The 21553-nt window shown below is 41.4% G+C and overlaps 1 protein-coding gene and 1 pseudogene across 2 annotated transcripts; both read right to left on the bottom strand.

Annotated features, from left to right (window-relative positions):
* Nucleotides 1-69: 69 nt before the first annotated feature.
* On the bottom strand, nucleotides 70-17208 carry Dusp19 (dual specificity phosphatase 19). The gene is made up of 4 exons (XM_006997000.4): nucleotides 16855-17208; nucleotides 13672-13718; nucleotides 7746-7898; nucleotides 70-470 (listed from the first exon to the last, which is right to left on the bottom strand). Exons 1-4 carry the CDS (start codon nucleotides 17075-17077, stop codon nucleotides 231-233), a joined length of 663 nt encoding a protein of 220 aa, XP_006997062.2. The 5' UTR covers nucleotides 17078-17208; the 3' UTR covers nucleotides 70-230.
* Nucleotides 1350-4545, bottom strand: LOC143272911 (WW domain-binding protein 11 pseudogene; annotated as a pseudogene). The gene has a single exon (XR_013050559.1). The product of XR_013050559.1 is annotated as a WW domain-binding protein 11 pseudogene (transcript).
* Nucleotides 17209-21553: the final 4345 nt, after the last annotated feature.

The following is a 21553-nucleotide window of genomic DNA, read 5'->3' as shown; positions in this document are numbered from 1 at the left end:
ATTTGATAATCCACTATTTTCTCTTAGGAAGTTAAAGACATGCTTAACCAGATAATGCAATAACAAAGAGAAGGTAAAACTAAACAATGTATTAATATATTAATTCAGGGCAATAAAAGTAACCCCCATTTCCACGGATAAAAGACAACAGGAAAGAGAAGTTTTACAAGTTTCCTCTCCAAAACAGAGGCAGATACAGAAGTTGTTTGTCTGTCTCTGCTAGAGACAGATCACGGACCACGGCCCCTGTCCACTGAGAGCACGTGGTCACCTCCATTGCTCGCTTTGCCCACTTGGAAGGTGCGAAGCTGTTCTATGAAGCCATGATTTGGACATATGGATGGCCTTGCATCTTTCACCAACGAGAAAGCACTGGTGAATTCGATTTCTTCAGAACTCATCAGGAAGCCTATGACAATCGCAGCAGCCCTGGAAACCCCTGCGTTACAGTGAACAAGAACCACGCCATCCTGAAATGACATCAAACAAAATCCACGTTACTCTCCCGAGAAAGGTTATTAAATCAATTATACATTCTTAGCAGACTCAAAACTATAAAGAAAAAAATTCATCCTGTCTATTTATTTCACAGAACAAATTTCACCACATAAACTGAGGAGACTCAATCATCCAACATCCGCTCTTCCCCAGGACTGAAATGCTCTGATAATGTGGTTGGAGTTGGCAAACGGCATCTTTAACAGGACTCAAATGATCCAGCCAAGTACACAGAAAAACCTACCAACTTACCAGCACGTGTATATAAACAACTGGTGTCCCTGGCTTGGAATACTAAGTACAAAATCACTGGCAAGGAAACAAATGATGCTGTTGGGACTATTATTCCGTAAGGAAGTGAATTACAAATATTCTTAACTGATCAGTGAGTAAATGATGGCATGAACAACTTACAACATCATGAAATGGAAAAGGTAATTATATACCAGCAGTGAGGTCAATAAGTGAAAAACTTCTCAGGTAACTCGTAAATGATACTTTACCAGTGAAATGGACACAATGGAGGATGGATGCTGGTTTGGGCAATATTGCATTAATAATGGATGCCATAGATCCAAGAGATCAACAGTGATACAGCTTGGCCTATTGCAGGCTTTTAAAAAGTTAATGATCTGCAGTGAATGGCGCACACACCACAGAATTAAACATTTCAGTAACTTCATTTTTTGATCTTCATCGGGTACAACACAGGAAAGGGACAGGAGGGGACCATATTACTAGAAACCCTAGCCCCCAGGCACACACATTACACTACTGTTGTTATGGGTCACTGGACTATTTTAGGTTGGCAAGGCAGCTTCCTCACACCTGTGTATCTGTGATAAAGTTACTTTCTTTTTTTTTTTTTTTTTTTTCGTGGGAAATAACTTTAATCCAAGAATTGTACATTTTCTTCCCAAATATCCTGCTTTGAAATAGGAAATGACATTGTAATCCATTTCACTACAAGTAAAATATTACAAAATATTTACAGGAAAATATTAAAAATAACTCAAACACAAAAGTCAAGATGAAATAAACCTCTTTCCCTCCAGAAATCTCTCTCCAGTGCCTAGAGCACACGAGTCAAACAGGAACTAAGACCTCTCTGATATACCTCCCAAGGTGGAGGGAAGAAAGGGGCTGAAATGGAGGCGTCCAAGGGAATGGTGTTAGCAGCAGTGCTTCCCATCCTGGTCTAGTGTAAAGAAACCCCCTGTGCAGGGATCCCAGCAAGGCAAGCGTTAGGAGGCTCCCGGAACTGAACCTGGAAACACCCTGACAGTGGCCGTTGCTCGAATTGAACAAGAGCCTCTTGTTCCACAAACCAGTGCTCTCAACAGAAGCCTGTCCTGGCCCGGGAAGCTGTCACAGCAGCCCTTCCATCTCTTTCATAAACGCTTCATAAACATCGTCCTTAGTCTGCACGGAGACGGGAAGAGAAGGACCAGATCTGGCGGCTGCTTTGGTAACAGGCGCAGCCGAGTCATCCTCTGACCTTCTTTGGGGAACAGCAGCAGCCCCCTTATTCTCCCTGCGTACTCTCAGCGCAGTGGGCACAAACCGTGTGACCTCTGCCTTGGGATTGGTGATCTGGGGCTTGGCACTGATGGTCGCTGTGGCTTTCTTCTCAATGGTGGCTGCACTGGCATCATCCGCCTTCGGTCGCTGAATGAGGCTGGGTGGGGCACTCAACACCCCTGGGTTGGGCAAGGGAGCTGGTGGGAAAAGCCCAGGCGGGGCAGGTCCAAGAGGAGGCACCAAGGGTGGGCGCATCATGCCGGGACGAGGGGGAGGGATACCTGGAGGTGCAGGAGGAGGTAGCCTTGGTGGGGGTCCTCGAGGAGGGGGGCCAGGGGGCAGGCCTGGAGGTGGACCTGGGGGAGGGCCAGGAGGTCGGCCTGGTGGTGGTCCTGGAGGTAAAAGTCGTGGTAGAGGCCCTCGGATTCCTGGCATTCCAGGTGGTCTCAGGAATGGAGGAGCCCCTGGAGGTGGTCCAGGAGGGAGGCCTGTAGGTGGTCCAGGAGGCCGTAAGGGTGGGGCAGGCGGTGGTCCAAGAGGTGGCGGTCCTGGCATGGGAGGTGCTTGTATCTGGGAAGGAGGAACAGACTGAGGAGGAGCCTGCTGCTGGGAAGAGGCAGCAGATGTGCCGTCAGAGTGGGAATCCTCTTTATGCTGCTTTTGCGACTGCTTTTCTGCTTCAGAATCATCAGAGTCATCGTCATCATCATCCTCCGAAAATTCCTCCACTTCCCGACCTTCCTCAGGGATTTCCTGACCTGCCATCCGAAGCATCATGGCTTGAAGAGGAGTCAGCTCCTTCATGTTCTTCTTCTTCTTCCTTGATTTCCCAGGCATATCAGCAAACCGAACACTCAGACCCGACTTCTTCTCCTCGGGGTTGTCTCGCTCACTGTCGTCCCGGTGCCCGAACTCGTCACCTTCACTCTCGGCATCAGACCTGTCAGTGTCACTGTCCTCAGTGCTGTCGTCATGCTTGTCCTGGTCCATGTCCTCGGGGTAGCCGTCGTCCTCACTGGTGCTGGACACGTCATCGTCATGACCTCGCTGAGCAAGTTCCGGACTATACAGCATGTCTTCATCTTGTCTACGAGGGGGAAGATCGAGAGCAAAACCCACTTTCCGGCCATACATCTGCAGAACCTGAGGAGGAGGTGGGCCAGGTGGAGGGCCCGGTGGTTTTCTGCCAGGGGGCAAACGTGGAACACCATGACCGAGGAGCGGAAGGATAGAAACTGCACGAGTCGGAGGCCCGTATGCAGAGGTTTTCTTAAGGATGGAGGGTGGCTGGGCACCAGGAAGTGGGATGTCCTGGATCAAGATGTTGGAAGGAGCATGCGGCATGTCTGGCAAAGGGATGCTCTCTACTTCCACATGCTGAGCATTCTTCACAGCATCAAAGTACTGGCTCAGTTGAGCCCTCTTCTGTTCATATTCTACTTCCAGCTTTCTCAATTCTTTGTAAATATCTGGATTTTCTTTTTCATAAAGCCGTAGGATTCGTTCAAATGTTTCCCGCAGCTTTTTACGCTTGTCTTTCAGGACTTTCTCATTTAACTGTGGCTGTTGCACTGGGTTAAACTCCATTTCATCCAATTTCTCCATGTCCCGGATAATCTGTTTGGGATCTTTCATCTTCAAAACCGCAGCTCGGACCATCATGCGCTGTTTTTTGTTCTTTTTCAATTCTCTTTTCCGGGCTTCCTTTCGAGCTTGGTCCGTGGGGTTCATAAACTTCCCACTCTTGGTGGAGGATGTTGATCTCCGTCCCATGTTGACAATTTATATGGTTTACTTCTTCATTAAGAAAAAAAAAAGCGACTGCGGGGCTCCCCGACCGGCGAGGCCGGGCAGCGGGCGGTCCCAGCGTCCTCGCTGCGACGGGGCCTTCACCTCTGCCGCTCCGATAAAGTTACTTTCTTGAGCCACTGTAACCAATCTGCAAGTGTATCTCTTTTCAAGAGTGATTAGCAACAACTTTTATATTTTGAAATTTCTCACATCAACAAGTCTGCTTCAAATGTTTTCTTACAGATGTCTATGATTCATTTTTGAGCTTTGTTTCTGCACAAGAAAAGTAAAATAATATTCACTATAGCCGGGCGGTGGTGGCGCACGTTTTTAATCCCAGCGCACGTCTTTAATCCCAGCACTCGGGAGGCAGAGGCAGGCGGATCTCTGTGAGTTCCAGGCCAGCCTGGGATACCAAGTGAGTTCCAGGAAAGGCGCAAAGCTACACAGAGAAACCCTGTCTCGAAAAATCAAAATAATAATAATAATAATAATAATAATAATCACTATATACATCTATACATCATGAACTTTTCCTACTCTAAAAAATTATTTTTATTTTTAAAAATTATATATATGGGGAGGGATGCATGTGTGGGTTTATGCACATGTGGGTAGAGTGCCCATGGAGGCCAGCTCTCCTGGAGCTGGAGTTACAGATGTGAGCTGCCTGGGTACTGGGAACAAATTTTGGTCCTCCAGGAATAAGTGCTCTTAAATGCTGGGCCGTCTCTCCAGCCCCTCTCATTTTGTTCTTTGAGGGATTTTCTCTGCATTTTTGCAGTACTAATAATTAAATCTATAGCTCTACACACACTAGGCAAGCATTCTATCCCCAGTCTTTTTTTTTAACTTTTAATTTTAAGACAGGTTCTCATTAAGTAACCTAGGATGGTTCTAAACTCACCTGGTACTTTTCAGTCTTCCTGCCTCAACCTATTTTTTTTTCTCCACTTTGTACCAACAGCTTGTTTTGTTTTGTTTTTAGAGACAGGGTTTCTCTGTGTAGCCTTGGCTATCCTGGAACTTGCTCTGTAGACCAGGTTTGCCTCGAACTCATAGAGAGCCATCTGCCTCTGTCTCTAAGTTTTGGAATTAGAGACATGACTCACCACCCAACAGTTAAATTTTTATGACTTAAAATGTTTAAAAATTTTATAACAGGGGGCTGGAGAGATGGCTCAGAGGTTAAGAGCAGTGACTGGTCTTCCAAAGGTCCTGAGTTCAGTTCCCAGCACCCACATGGTGGCTCACAACCATCTGTAATGAGATCTGGTGCCCTCTTCTGGCCTGCAGTCATACATGCTGTACACATAATAAATAAATAAATCTTAAAAAAAAAAATTTATAACAGCTTGAAAATTATTAATATATATTACTTAGTTCAAAACAAATCTCCAGATCTCAGTTTTACCTGATTTACAATGTTAATATTTTCTTTCACTATTGTATATAAACTACTTTTCTTTTTTTATAGATTTACTTACTTTATGTGTATGTATGTGTACCCTGTCTATGGGGTGCCCTCAGAGGGCAAAAGAAGGTGTTAGATTCTGTGTTGGTTGGTCTTATGTCAACTTGATACAAGCTGGAGTTATCTGAAAGGAGGGAACCTCAATTGAGAAAAGACCTCCCTAAGATCTGGCTATAAGTCATTTTCTTAATTAATGATTGATGGGGGAAGCCCAGCCCATTGTGGGTGGTCCTGGATCCTATAAGAAGCAGCTGAGCAAGACATGATGAGCAAGCCAGTAAGCAGCACCCTCCATGGCCTATGCATCAGCTCCTGCCTCTATATTCCTACCCTGTTTGAGTTGCTGTCCTGACTTCCTTTGATGATGAACAGATATGGAAGTGTAAGCCAAATAAACCCTTCTCCTCCCCAACTTGCTTTTTTTTTTTGGGGGGGGGGGTCGTGATGTTTTGTCACAGCAATAGAAACAGATTCCCTGGAACTGGAATGACAGATGGTTATGAGCTGCCATGTGGGTGCTAGGAAACTAATCCGGGCCATCTGCAGGAACAAGTACTCTTAATGGCTATGTCCCACAACATTCCAACATGGAGTGGGGAGTGACTCATGTAGTCATAACCCTACTTGAGGAGCTACTGACAGTCAACAGGTGCTAGGGTGGGGAGGAGTCAGTTTTCTTTCTAGGTGTGGTCTCTGGTAGGTTGACCATGCTCCAGTGGGTGGTCCATGTCTACGTGTATATGGGCAGCATTAATTAAACTGAGAGGGGGATGTGGAAGGATCTTGGAGGAGTTGGAGGGAAAGAGTGGAAGGGGATTGGTATATGATTAAAATACATTGTATCCATGTGTAAAATTCTTAAAGAAAAAATTTAAATATATTAAAAATAAAATAAAATCAAATAATGAAATACTTCCAATTTTTTTGGTAGTCAGCCTCTGACAATCAGTGAAGAAAGATTCTGGTGTAACTTTCTTATGATGCTGAGGTCTCATAGCAAGCTTCCAGCAGCACAGGTCACTTAGGTAGCACTCATGGCTGATCAGACATGGTGTGTGCTTTGAATACGTTTTGAGCATGTCCCCTAGAGGCTCATGGTTTTGAAGCTCGGGCTCATGTTGTAAGGTTAGGAGATGGCGAGACTCAGAGATGTACTCCTGGAAGGGGTGTACTCCTAGTCGAAGAGTTCCCATGGGACTTCCGATTAGTTCTTGGGGAAGAGATTATTATATAAGCTGCACCCACCATCCTGCCTGGGGATCTGATATTGCTACTATAAACTCTCTGATACTATTCTTTATCAAAAGTGTATATACATTCCATTATATAATTAGAAAACTATAAACTTGATTATTATTAAAATGTAAAACAGAATTACTTATTGACAAAAATAACTTCAAGATACTACTTTAGGTAATAGCCATCCTAAAAGTCCTCCCTATCAGAATGTTGACACAGGTCGAAGTTAATATTGAAATAATATCTTGTGTTGGTCCTCTAAAGTCACAAAACCAGCAGATAGTTTCTGATAAGGATTTCATGTATAATCTCAGGACAGCAATATGCATTCTGCCTTAAAATTCTATGGTTCAAAATGCACAGAGGCCAGAGCTCCAGCTTCGCTGGTAGAGTACGTGCCTGATATGAACAAGGAAGGCCCCAGGTTCCATCCCCAGTAAAGATTAAAAACAGGCATGGTAATGCACACCTGTAAATCCAGCATGAAGGTGGTAGAGGCTGGAAGATCAAAAGTTCAGGATCATTCTTGGCTACACAGCAAGTCTGAGGCTTTGCCTAGGCTCTACGAGACCCTGCCTCCATAAATAATAAGTAATTTTTTTTTACATGCACAACTACACAATCTCTGTGCCTTAGTCATTGAAACGAATGAATATTCATTATCACGAATGCACTGACAAGACTAGAGCAGACTGTACCCTTTGGTCCATCTGGTTTCTGACAAATCAGTCAGGATGTAGGTGCTAATACAGTCCCAGAGGGAATTTAACTACATATTTGCACAGGAAAGCTCAGTAATTGAGGGAGTTTATCTTCCAGTGTTTCTTGGTAAGAACTCAGAAGAAACAAAACTAAATGAATATGTAAAGTAAACTTCTCATTAAGAAAAAAAAAAACGCCGGGCGGTGGTGGCGCACGCCTTTAATCCCAGCACTTGGGAGGCAGAGCCAGGCGGATCTCTGTGAGTTCGAGGCCAGCCTGGGCTACCAAGGGAGCTCCAGGAAAGGCGCAAAGCTACACAGAGAAACCCTGTCTCGAAAAACCAAAAAAAAAAAAAAAAAAAACAATTAGAGAACCAAAAACCCGAAGGATTTAATTAGTATTACTGGAGAGAAATTTTCATAATGACTCTTCACAAATTTATTAAAATGTACAAAGACTGGGTTGGTGGTCCCATTTTCAAATTTCTACTCCTGAAGAACTGTATCAAAATAAAACTCACCTTCAGTTTTGCTTGCTCAATAAACTCAAAACATTCTGGAAAATAAGACAGGATATTGGTTTCAGGGACATCCAATATAGAAATGGTCTTATATGTAAATTCACTGAGGAAAGCATTTTCAACTCCATATGCAACATTGAGAATATGAGTCACCTTAAAGGAAAGAAAAAAAAAGATGATTTTTAAGTTCTATGAGTTAGATGATCTAAAAGCAGGCTGTAATGTTAACCTCTGGAATAAGAATAATGAAAATGTAATGATCACTGAATGATACATCTTCTCTGTCTCATCCCACAACAACAATGCTCTTTTAGAATGCATGCATGGCTCTCTTGTTCTCCTACTCCTGGGAGATCGCCTCCCTCCCTGCACTAGAAACACTATGAAAATACAGACCAGGTTCAACTTAACTATCATAAGAACTTAGTAAAAATGACCTTAGCAGAAAGTACTTAAAATATCTACTGGAAAAAAAAACCCCAGTGAATATCCATATAAAAATTTCAGTGACAAAAGAGTGGTTTTTGTTTGTGGTTCACAACATCCTTATATTTTTCTAGAAACTCTCCATCACACAACACGTTTTGGCTTCACTTCCCTAGGCATTATGAAGAGGGTGACTCCGCAGAGAGGAAGCAGGATCTAATAGAGATGCCCTTGTTTCATCCCCAAAACAGTGAGGCTGAAAGAGGACAAGGGTGCCATTAAGAGAGGTGATTAAAAAAAAAAAAAAAAAAAAAAAAAAAAACACTTGCCTATGCAAAGATTTTTCATTTGCCATATTACCCTGAATAGCACTAATTTGTTAGTAGAAATGAGACTTTGTTAACTGTTAATGTCCGAGGACTCCTGGTATGAGATCCAGTATTAAACAGATGCCAGATTAAACACAGGTCAGTAAATTAACAAGCAACACTGTCAGACTAGCTAAGGAATTCATTATTTGTTATTTTCCTTTGGGAATTAACTGCAAGTATTTATCACGTAACATTTTTATCCTTCACTCAATCAATTTTTTTTTCTCAGAGCGATGAATGACGAACAGAAAAGAATAAAGTCTTTATCTTCTCCAAGTCCTTGTGGTAATAATATAAGTGGTGAGAGCTAAGAGGATAATGAAGTGGACCCTAACGGGAGGAAGAGATTACTCAATGTACCACCTGCCTCGACCCCACTCCCCAGCCTCGTATGGGACGGCCACACACAGAGCTATTCTCTTGGCCTCTGTGCTCTACCCCATCGGTGCCATTCTTAGTTGCCATGAGGTTTCAGTGACATGTCACACTCTCAGAGAAATCAGCTCACCCAGGGTGCCCCACCAATCCACCCAGGGTGCCCTACCAATCCTCTCGCTGCCTTGTTTGATTCAGAGAAGATAATCTTATCTGAAATTGTCACATAGCAACCTACACATCTCCCCATCAGCTCTCACCATCTTACCTATACCAGCACCTGCCCTTTCTTTCTGCCTTATTTCAATAAATGATACATTCCCGCACCCTTTAGAGGGCCCTTCCCAGTATGTGCGCCTGGAACCACTCTATGACTTCCGAACGTTTCTCTAGTGACTTTCCTCAATCTTCTATTCACCCCTCTAACATGAGCCTTAAAACATTCTCAACACTTCCTAAGCCCCACCCATCACCTCCTCTCCTGCCAGCACATTCCCTCTACTTCTCAGTCTTCTGAAATCTGGCTTATCAATTTCTCTTAGTTGCTGTTCCATGGCCGTGAAGAGACACCATGACTAAGGCGACTCTTAAAAACCATTTAGTTGGAGGCTTGCTTGCAGTTTCAGAAGGTTAGTCCATGATCATCATGGCAGGAAGCATGGCAGCAGCCAGCCAGACTTGGCACTGGAGCAGTAGCTGAGAGCTCACAATCTGATCCACAAGTTGCAGGAAGAAAGAAGGGGTGAGACTGTGCCTGGCATGGGCTTTTGAAACCTCAAAGCCCACCCCTAATGAGACACCTCCTCTCACAAGGCCACACCTCCTAATCCTTCCTACACAGTCCACCAACTAGGAACTCCCTTCTCCCTATAACTAAGCAACTAATTGTCTGAATTTGGGGCTCTCAGAGTACCTCAGATCCGCCACTTCTCTTTACCCCTCTGAAGTCTAGTCTAAGCCACTATCAACTTCTCTCAGAGTACCAAACTTCATAGTCGGTCTCCCCATCTCTAGCACAAACAATCCTCCGATCTATTTCCCACACTGCTTCTAATGAGAAATCTTTTAAAAACACACATTTAGTCCTATTATTTCACTAGGCAAAACCTGTCATTGGCTCTCACTATGTTTTGGATCATGTCTAAACAACTGACTCTGGTTTACACGGCCTTTCACAATCTGTTTCATGCTTACCTCTCTTGCTCATAGCTTGGTACCCTTTGTTCTCACACTATTTTCTGAACTCCATTTCTGTCGCTGAAAGCATCAACCTTTCTTTCCTCTGGCTTTGGGATGCATACACACACCATCTCTTCTATCTGAATCCTCTTATGGAGCAAAATTTGAGTATTACCTCTACCAAGAAGCTCGTCCTTAGTTCCCCCAGTCTCAAACCAAACAAACAGGGTTAAGTGTATCATCATCCTATACTTTCCTACTGAACCATACAATATATCATTCTATAGTTTTTCAATATCTTTGGGCACATTCAGAGCATAAGCTCCAAGTGAACAGGAATCTTGATGCTCCTCAAACCATTCAACATGAGCTGAAACCGTGCTTGATATGATAGCAAACAGCCAACAATTACTTTGAGGAAATACTGAAAACAAGTAACAAATCCTATCAGTTGTATGAAAGTAGTTGGTACGAAACAGTATTAGGGGAGACTGGTATATGAACTAGGACTCAAGAATGGGTGGATCTTTGACAAGCAGAGGTGAGGAAAAGTCTGTCCCCTATAGAACCGCTTAAGCAGAGGCAAGAAATTGAAAAAGGTTCGATTTGAACAAGAGAGTCCTCTTAACTAGAAGAGGGGATAGTTCATCAACCAGAATGACCACTCAATTTAAACTAACTTATACCACTAACACATGCTTTTCATTTGATCAGATATAACTTGCCAAAAGGGAACCCCTCGAAAGTTAGGGTTGGTGAAGGGTTTTGTTTTTGTTTTTCAGGAAAATGAAGGGATCCAGCTAAGGAATCTGAAGAACTGGACAAATGAGAAATCCAAAAGAAAAAAGACAAATCATGCAGAAAAAAAAAATGCTCCATGAAAAAGATTTTTCTGCAGTGAACCACGACTATGCCTAACAGCGACTTTTGAAGTCTCCAAAAAGATGATGGGAGTCCACAATGACGATTCCACATGGACTATGATAATGCCATCAAGCTAATAACTACCACCAAAAGACAGGTTTTGGACTACAAACTGCTTAAGACAATATCGAGATGGCTAGCTGAGATGATACAGCCTCATAGACTACTCCAATGAGGACTTGACCATAATCTTAAATTTTCTTTGTGTTCCCATAAGACTACCAGCACACCCAATCAGCAGGAACTAGCCTAGAAAACTACACCCACATTCCCAAATAAATGGATTATGATGTTTGTCTTTGTTTAGGGGTTGGTTAAAAATTGTTATTGGTAATAGTTAATCTGTTTCTAAAAAAAAAAGAAGATATAGATAAGAGGTAGATTATTGAATCTACTCTGAAAAAATAGAAATGCTGCCGGGCGGTGGTGGCACACGCCTTTAATCCCAGCACTCGGGAGGCAGAGGCAGGTGGATCTCTGTGAGTTCGAGGCCAGCCTGGTCTCCAAAGCGAGTTCCAGGTAAGGCACAAAGCTACACAGAGAAACCCTGTCTCGAAAAACAAAAAACAAAAAACAAACAAAAAAAAAATAGAAATGCTAAGATAAAAGGGTAGATTATTGAATCTACTCTGAAAAGAAAAAAAGAGAATGTGGATATGATAAGATAAAAAGGTAGATTATTGAATCTACTTTTAAAAAGCAACTGTTAGTTTTAAATATTTTGCATTGGATTGGATTTTTGTATATTGCATACAAATTTTGTATATTGATACAAATTAGAGATTATTTTTGTTACAACATACTGTACATACATTTCTAATCTTGTTCAAGACATTGTACCTATACAGCTCATTTAACAATGTAATGCAAATTTCTAGTCCTTAAAAGTTATTACCAACTAATTTGGATATAAAGAAATGAAAGTTAGTAGTTAGTTATTACAATCGAACTTGTAGTCAGATTAGGTATGTTTTCAAGGTCAAATATATATATATATATATATATATATATATATATGTGTGTGTGTGTGTGTGTGTGTGTGTGATAGGCAGGTGGTCTTCAAACACTTCAGAGATCTACAGAATATGGTATTTCAGATGTTTTAATAACATAGATTCTTTTTTTTTTTTTATGACAGTGAGACATGTCTGCTCCTGGCAGTACCAATCTACTTCAGAGAAGATGATGGGCATCAAAGAAACTCCATATGGAGTTTACTTTATTTGTGGCAAAAGTTAGCCCCTGGGCAAGAAAGTGCCCTTGTATCAACTGCTGACAGTATGCTGTCCAAATGGACAAGCAGAACACAAAAAGGGACTGCTGAACCTTGCCAAGACAAGGTAGGAAGGCCCTTTAGAAAATCCTGCTGCACAGATGAATCTGTCAGATAAGCTAGGCTTGTAGGCCAAAGATGGATATCCCAATGTTGCAGAGGAACCTTGGGTGACTGTTCAGGTAGCCAGCTGTTTCTGTCATTTCTCACATTTTTTGGAAGTCGCTTGTTTGCACTTCCTGCTTATTTAGGTAATATTATTTCTTTTTTGGGTCTCTGAGGGAGTTTAAGACTAGATAGTTATAGTTTTCCTTGTTAACAAATTCAGAAAAGAAACTCACTAAAGAGGTGCAAAGTGTATAAATTTGAAAGACATCAAAAGATAGTATTCAGTTGTTAATATAAATTAGGAGAGAAGTGAATTAGGTACAACATTTTAGACTCACCAAAATAGGATAGATCATGGAGTATTCTCTCTGTATTTGTCAAATGTTTACAGACTAGACATTGTTAATGTAATTCTTGACTGTATATATTGTATTTATTATTATTATTGTTGTACTTATTTTTTTATACTTTTTCTTATATTAGTTATAACCTATTATTCTAGATAAAAAAAAAGGAGAAATGCTGTGATATATTATATACCCTAATAAATTTGCCTGAAGATCAGAGAACAGAACAAGCCACCAGATTAAACATAGAAACCAGGCAGTGGTGGCACACACCTTTAATCCTAGCACTTGGGAGGCAGAGATCTATCTGGATCTCTGTGAGTTCAAAGTCACCCTGGACTACTTGAGATTGACTCAGTCTAGAGGAGAAACAGAGCCAAGCAGTGGTGGCACACACCTTTAATCCCAATACTTGGAAGTCACACGCCTTTAATACCCGGAACTAGGAAAGTTGAGACAAGAAATGATATGGGTGGGTGGAGAATGGTATACAAGGCATGAGGAGACAGGAACTAAAGTCTTTCAGTTGAGCAAAGCTGTTCAGGCTAAGGAGTCCTAGAGATAAGAGGTGGTTTGTTCCTTTGTCTCTCTGATGTCTCAGCATTCATCCCAATATCAGGCTCTAGGTTTTTTTGGTTTTTTGTTTTCTAATAAGACCATTTAACATTCGAGCAACACTTTCAGGGTAAGTTCACGATCGTTGTGTGAAGGAATCTGAGAAGGACGTGAAACTAGAAAGTTGGGGTACAAAGCTGTATATTTAAAGCAGGTACAATGATTTTGGCAATGCTATTAAAATGATAGCCCAAGTGATACAGATTAAACTGAATGAGGTTGGAGCAACACAGTCTTTCCCATGTAACGGGAAAATGGACATTGCTGTATGTAGTGCCAGACTTGAAATGTCCATTTAATTCATTTACCTTGTGCTTTCTCAGTAGCTCCAGATCATGAGCAGCATCCTGTGACCCTGAGGAAATAAATCATACTATCTTGAATACGACACAATCATTCTGAATTTTCATGTGAATTTTGTGTAAGGATTCTCTTTAAAAACACAACAGAAGGGGGGGAGAATCAATGTGGGAGGACATCAGTTCAATTTTTGGAAGGGAAATTTGGTAATATTCACCATGAAAAATTATCTTTTATATATCTATGGACTTTCCCATTTTTAATAATCTATACTAAAATTATAGATGTTGAGGTGATTACCTCTGAGAATGTTCAACATACAACAAATAAAAACAAAGCCAGCAAGCAAAAAACTCCAAGTCCAATATAGGAGCTGAGATAAAGAAAAGATGGTACAATTACATAGTGAAATCTGTACAGCAATGTGTACCACTAGAAATAAAAATTAAAATAGGTAAGGCATGGAACACCTGTTCTCAGTGTGTCAGGAAATAAAAATACGATACAGGGGCTTGGACGATGGATAAAATGGGTGGAGTGCTTGCTAACACAGGACCTGAGTTAGATCTTTAATACCCACATGGAATCCAGGCATGGTGTGAAATACACAATAAAAAACAAAACTATGTACAGGCTTAAAAATAAAAGTACATGGAACAGAACATTAAATGTGGGGTTATAGGTGATTCTTTTCTTATATGGATTTTATTGTTTACCATAAACACCTCTTTCTTTTATAAAAGAAAAAAAAAGGTATTAAGAAAGTCAGACACCCACAGAGTAACTTCAGTACAGCTGGTGAGGGAACACTCAGTAGCTTTGAGGTCCACAGGCTCCCACCCACACACTGTATACCACTAGTGCTGTGCCTTTCACAGTCTCTTTCTGTTGAAGACAGCTCTCCACTACCCCACATTTGGAGATGTTTATAAGCAAATTTTTATCTGAGAATAAGATAACATAGAGCATGCTTCACAAATGATCAAATAGGACATTTACAATGAAGGAGTCCAAGAATATTACTTTCCTGTGGTTCTATTTCCATTATCAAAGCTCTCCCCCTCCCCTTACATATCTGAGGAATCAGCCAGCTTCCCTTATATGATTTCTGGTGACTGAGGGGCCACAAGTACACAGTGAGTCCAAGCCAAGAGGTTCCTTACTAAACACACCTTCTACTTCTTTCTACTTGGAAGTTGAACTTCTAAAATATGGACATTCAGTAAGTATAGATGGTGGGTACAGAAATTGTCTGTTCTCTCTTCTTTCTGTAACTTTCTGCAAGTTTGAAATACTTCTTGACTAAAAGGTAATTCTCAGTTTTCAAAGGAAGTCTTAGCCATGTTGGGGTTGGGGAACAGGTTCAGATCAATTAATTTTATTTTAATAGTTTAGTGAACATACCATCTTTTAACTAATTATTCTGATCTGTTTGTATTTTAAAATAGTAAAAACTACAACATAGCTTAAAAGAAATTCTTCCCCTTTTCACCCCACACTGTGACTGCCTTGGTAATCTCTCCACGGCTCCTCTTTCTCTTCTAAACCTGAAACAGGCAGGTCAGGTTGAGTCTATTTCAGAGTTGGTTGATGTCTGTTCTAAGTGACTTCCAAATTATAACAACATTGACATAAACATTTCTGTGTGTTTGTGGTGTTGAGGCAAGTACTGTATTTCCGAGTCTCACTATGCTGCTCAAGCTGCCCTCACTCTGTAGTCCAGGCAGGCCTTGAACTAGTTACTATCTTGCCTCGGCTTCGGGAACAGCTACCATTGCAGCTAATTAGGATTCTGTTTTTTAATGTATTTACTTATTTATTCATTTACTTTTTATATTTTCTACCTACTGTGTGTGTAAGAGAAAGAGACATAGAGGGGGCGAGAAGAGGAGAGAAAGAAACAGAGACAAAGGACAGACAAAGATAGAGCGTGTGAGTGACTGTGGAGGTCAGAAAAAGCTTTCGGAGGTCAAATAACTGAAAAGTACTCATAATACATATTATCATTCTTGGATACAGTGAACAAGATCTGAACCAAGATGGTTTGGGGGCTAGAGAGATGGATCAGTGGTTGAGAGCACTTGTTGCTCTTGCAGAGGACCAAGGTTCAGTTCTCAGCACTCACACTGTGGTTCACAACCATTCTTAACTCCAGTTCGAGGGACTCTGCTGACCTCTTCTGATCTCTGAGATTACCATACATGCACATGCACGTGGTGGACATGTACACATGCATGCAACACATGTACATAAAATAAATAGACTAAAAGATGTTTTAAGCAGATAGCTTTTGGAGGTCTAGAGAGAATAAATGAATTGCACCACATAATGTAAGTCTAACTGCAAACAACATAGTATAGTGATAGAGGATAAGAGTCAGTCAGACTTGGACTTGATGCCCAACTCTGCTATTTACTCAGTCTGTTACCTATGCAAATTACTTACCAGATCCTAAAGCCCAGTCCCCATTTGTAACATGAAGATAATCCCTACTTGGAGATCTTTAAAAGAATCATATGCTGTGTATGCTTGATACTGTGGGCATGTCTAACTCCTGGTTCTGTGTCCAAGTGTTAATTTCTCATTCATATATGCAAAATAATGCAGACCCATGGGATAGGCTGGAAGCTAAAGAACACCATGCCAGATCAACAAGATAAGAAGTGAGTTCTCTTATACGCTTTCTTCTTTTGCTATTTGTGGGTCATGTGTGTATAAAAATTCAGTGTTTCCATACCACAAGATATGAGGCCATCATCAGACTCATAGCTGTAAAACTGAAGCTTTGCTCTCAACACACCAAAGACAGACACCATGAGCAGATGCTCTGGGAAGCATGCTTTCAACGTCCTTTCACCAGCCAAGGAATCAGTTGCTTTTTTGCATTTTTAAAGGATACCATCTTTTTATAATACAAGAAAACACAGCATCCCATTATCCTCCAGAGAAACTGAGAAAACTAGGGAGAACATTTCTTCTAAAATTCAATAAGCGGGTGTCAAAATGATAAATGCTGTGGTGGAAGAAACGTCCCTATTTTATTCCTAACCTAAAAACATAAACATTTCAATTCATCAGATAGCTGATAATACTATTGTGCATAGGGGGATTATTTTTGCATAGAGGAGGCTGATGGCAAAGGAATCCAGTTAAATGGACTCCATAACGCAGTGGCAAGTCAGTCTACTCACCCAGAAGCAACCAGGGCTTAATAACGCCAACTTGCAGGTCCAAGCTAAGGTCCTGCACATAGCCACAACCACCCCCACCGCTGGGCTCTGCTTCCACAACATGAACTGTGGCATCTTTCCACGTTTCTATCATTTTCTTTCCAGTCAGCGTGGTCACCCTGGTGCACTGCTTCCTGAGATTGTTCCGGGAGAATGCTTTGATTTCTTGGTTCAGGGAGTGCATTACATGAGCGGAGGAGGAGAAGCAGCAAGCACAAAGAAACCCGGCACTCACTGCGCGTCGCTAACTGAAGCGGGATCCTGCAGGTGACAACCGCACCACTTACAGAGTAGCCCAACCTTGCGGTGCCGAGAGTGCCGTTGTAAGGCGAGATCTGATTGGCCACTAAGAAACAGGGGCCGATTGGATGCTGCTTCTCCTCTGCTGACGGAAGTTCTGCGTCTTCCGGGTCCATCCAGCAGCAACTTTGCCTTCTTGTCTTTAGTGTTTAAGCCCAGCTTTCCTTTGGGTGCGGGATGATCATTTCCAAGACTCACTTGGAGAGAGCTGTCGTCTCCTGGCTCTCCAAGGGCAGTGTTTTCTGGAAATGTTCGACCACTTAGCTCCTGGACCACGGACTCTTCCTGTGGCTCACTGGCCTAAAGGGGCTCCAGTCGCCCCCAGGGGCTGCTCCGCGGTTGTCCTCACTTTTTTCTCTCTGCTGTTACCCCTAGGAGAAACGTTGACTAGATTAAAAACCACTAAGTCTATTAGTGAGGCTCCGACAGAAATACAATGTAAATAAGAGGTCGTTTTAAATATGTTTCTATAGATTAGCAAGGCTTAAAATTTGTGTATTCTGACTTTCCACGCCTTATACAGAAAGCATGACCGCAATTCTAGACGTAGTTGGGAAAAATCAAGTATACAAGCAGAAGAATGGAATGACGATTCTGCCTGCAAAAGATGATTTGTTTTGCAAATGAAACTGCAAGATTTCTTCAACTGAAAATGTCCTTATTAACCCTTACTAAAAGGCAATTTTAAGATAATTTGAGTACAATGTATAAAGTTAAGACTTAGAAAGATGTATTCTCCTGTGTTACATACGAACCTTTTATTTTTCTTTTTGCTTTTGAAACTTCCTGACATTAAAGTAAGTTTATGGGCTGGATTTTTGTGTCCCTTCAAAATGAGTTGGAATTATAGGCTCAAGTGTCCTGATATTTGGAGACAGGACCTCTGGGAGGATAATTACTATTATATTAAAATATATGGCAACATTAATGGCTTCATGAAAAGGGAAGAGAACTCTTCCTTCCCTCATCCTGTACCAGGTAAAGGAGGATAAAGGGAGTTGGGAGAAGTAGGTGTTGGCAAGCCAAGAAATGGGAACACACCAGGAACCTTGCATAGGCCAGCACCTCGATATTGTATTTCTTGACCTCCAAACCACAAGAAGTAAATTTCTCTTGCTTACGCCGCACAGTTTATAGTTTTTTGTTATGGTAGCCTGAGAGAGGAACTGAAAATTTCTCCTTCAAATGGAGTCACCTGCTCACAACACCTAGTGGGAACTCCAGAGTAAACTGTAAATTGTTTGCATCATTTAGTCGATCACAGGCGCATCAAAACCAACTCTAACTATAAATCAATCCGTGTATTTATCTAACAATGAGCACTTTGCTAAACTTTTCCACACAATGTTATGCATTAGGCTCATAACAATAATTTAGACATGTTATTTTACTTCACCACAAGCTTAACATATATTAAATATAATAAATACATACTTATATAAATCCACAGTGTACAGCTAGGGAGACTTGTATTCAGAGAGAGTATTTCACAGCTAAGTTTTGAGCCACAAATAAAACCTGGGTTCATTTCAGTCCAGTGCCTCAGTTTTTTGTTTTTGTTTGGTCTTGTTGTTGTTTTGTTTTTGGTTTGGTTTGATTTTTTTCGAGACAGGGTCTCTCTGTATAACAGCCCTAGCTGTCCTGGAACTCGTTCTGTAAACCAGGCTGGCCTCAAACTCACAGAAATCTGCCTGCCTCTCCCTCCGGAGTGCTAGGATTAAAGGCATGCACCACCACTGTCCAGCTTCTTCTTTACTATAGAATGCTGCTCTGCCCCTCAAAATAACAGTAACTGTATTAATAAGTATTAATTGAACACCAACTATGTGCCAGGTGCTGCATGGATTAAACACATTAGTGATTAACGCTGAGTCACCAATGGTGCATCCATGTCACATTAAGAAAAGAAATAAGAGCACTTCCCCTTGGGGTCATTTAACCAAGAGCGGGCCCAGACTTTCTCTACTTCATGTTCTGAGTCTCCCATCCTGTCCAAATCTGGGCTTGCTTGGAGGCTGTCTATGACTCCACCCCTGTATCTGTATCTGTTATCTGCTTGTGTCTGTTCCTGCACCTGTATCTGTCTATCTGTTGTCTGTGTGTCTGTCCCTGTGTGTATATCTGTTGTCTGACTGTGTGCCTGTGTGTTCAATCTTTGTGTCTATCTTCTTTGAACATCACAGAAAGTATCACATGGGAAAGGAATGATATACTTTACAGAAATCTTTAACAGATTTTTACAAGTGCTTAAACACAGCTCCAAGTGACCCAGACAACAAGCAGTACTACAAATATCATCATTTATCAGTCAATATCTAATGCTTGTTCAACATTTTTGGTGAACATTCATTTTAGAATATTGCTTTTAACCTCTTATTTGTTGCTTTTAGCAAGTGATGCACATGCATTTTTATGAACCAGGGGCATAGAAGAGTACATAATTTTAGATTACAGCTATTCATTAGCTGGTTGATTTGTTACATTGTTTTCTTTAAAACAGTTTAAACAAGCAGGCTGAGTACATGGTAAGATAGCAGTCTTAAGTCTTAAGCGACCTCAGGGTATATTACTAATTCGGGCTGTGGGGTCCAGCAAAAGATCCAGTCTCTTAGAATGTAAGAAAAAAATTTATCATAATCACTGCCATAAGGTACTGTTAAATTTGTTATGATGATTAGGGTGAGTAAAAAATTCTGCTGTTTCATGGAGCATTTATTTATTCAAGTGGAAGGAGCAAGCAGATGTGTGTGTGTATGTGTGTGTGTGCGCGCGCGCGGGCATGCCATAGAGGATCATTATTTAAATGCTAAACAACATGGTTAAAGAACAGTGTGATGTTCACTATAGGTTGGTGAGAGAAGTCTCATCCAATAAAATCAACTTTGAAACAGAGACTTGAGTAACATGCAGAAGCCAGCCTTAGAGGTATCGGGTAAGAGAGTCATGAGAAATGTCTGTGCCATGTACTTCAGCAAGTATCTAGACAAGAGGGGAATGCTGAGAAGCAGGAGAGGTAGATGTGGAGGTTCAAGATATGGCCAGGTGGCTAATATGGCTTTAGTGAGTTAGTAAAAACCAAATGTTGAGGACATAAGGACAGAGAGATAGTAAGAACTTTGTGTTGTATTCTTAGACAGGTGGAAAGTCACCAGTGAGACCATTGGCAAAATGGCTCCTATGTTGTGTTAACCAGATGCCTCTTGAGCAAATGCCTGTTGTTTGTACTGCTGTGGATGCTGTTGATGAACAAGGTCTACCTTCTTCAAGGTCTACCTCAGCTTCAGAAGGCTAATATCTGATGTCATACCCTTCATAGAGTGGATGATAGCCATGAATGATTGATGTGGGAACCTAGAGGCCTGGTCATCTTCACCTGACTTGGTACAAATCTAAAAGGCCACTGTAACTCTAAAGGACAGCATGTGGTTGGCCTCAGTTGTCATAAAGTCTATATAATCACTTGACTTCTGTCTGCCCAGTCTTGCTTCCTTTCTCCTGATCCCAGGAACGCTTTTAAAAAAAAGATTTATATTATTTATTTTATGTTCACGGGTGTTTTGCCTGCATGTGTGTCTGTGCACAGCATGCACACAGCACCTGCAGGTGTCAGAATAGGGTATCAGATCCCTGAGAACTGGAGTTACAAGTCAACTGCACTATGGATGCTGGGAATTGAATCTGGGTTCTCCTGTAGAGCAGTCAGTGCTCTTAAACACTGAGCCATCTCCAGCCACCCCCAAAAGCACTTTAAAAAAATTGAATGCTAACTATACCTCAATCTGCTTCAAATGAAACTGAATTGAAAAGCAATATGTTATTTACTCTGTAGAGGAAAAAAGGCCGGAGCAACAGAATTTGTGAGGAGGCCACTGCCATCATCAGAAAGTAAGATGACATATCTTAGGCAGCAGAAGAGGAAGTAGCAAGGCATGTTCTAGATACACATGTTCCTCAACTTAAGATGAAACTCTATCCCCAACCCATCGTACCTTAAAATATTGTTAGGTTGGCAATACATCTGATACACTGACACACCTATTGCATGTTGGAGCATAGTCATACACCCTTAGTGGAACATTGTTTGTTTGTTCTTTTCTCCTCCAGATGGTGAGGCTAAACTCCGGCTGGCAGCTTTCACTGCCTCTGCCCAGCATTGCAAGACAACATAGGATCAACATAAAGGATATTTGGATTATTCCAAATTATTAGCATGAGCAACTGAGTAATAAATGTGCCATTTATTAATAAAGGATTGTACTGAAATGAGAAGCAATTTGTGATAGGCTTATGATGTGTTCTGGCTAGTCTTATGTCAACTTGACACACAAACTAGAGTTATCTTAAAGGAGGGAACCTCAAT

Source organism: Peromyscus maniculatus, chromosome 4 (genome assembly GCF_049852395.1).
Source record: "Peromyscus maniculatus bairdii isolate BWxNUB_F1_BW_parent chromosome 4, HU_Pman_BW_mat_3.1, whole genome shotgun sequence".
Taxonomy (NCBI): Eukaryota; Metazoa; Chordata; class Mammalia; order Rodentia; family Cricetidae; genus Peromyscus; species Peromyscus maniculatus.
The sequence above is the reverse complement of the archived record's forward strand: the minus strand, read 5'-3'. Positions and strand labels throughout refer to the sequence as shown.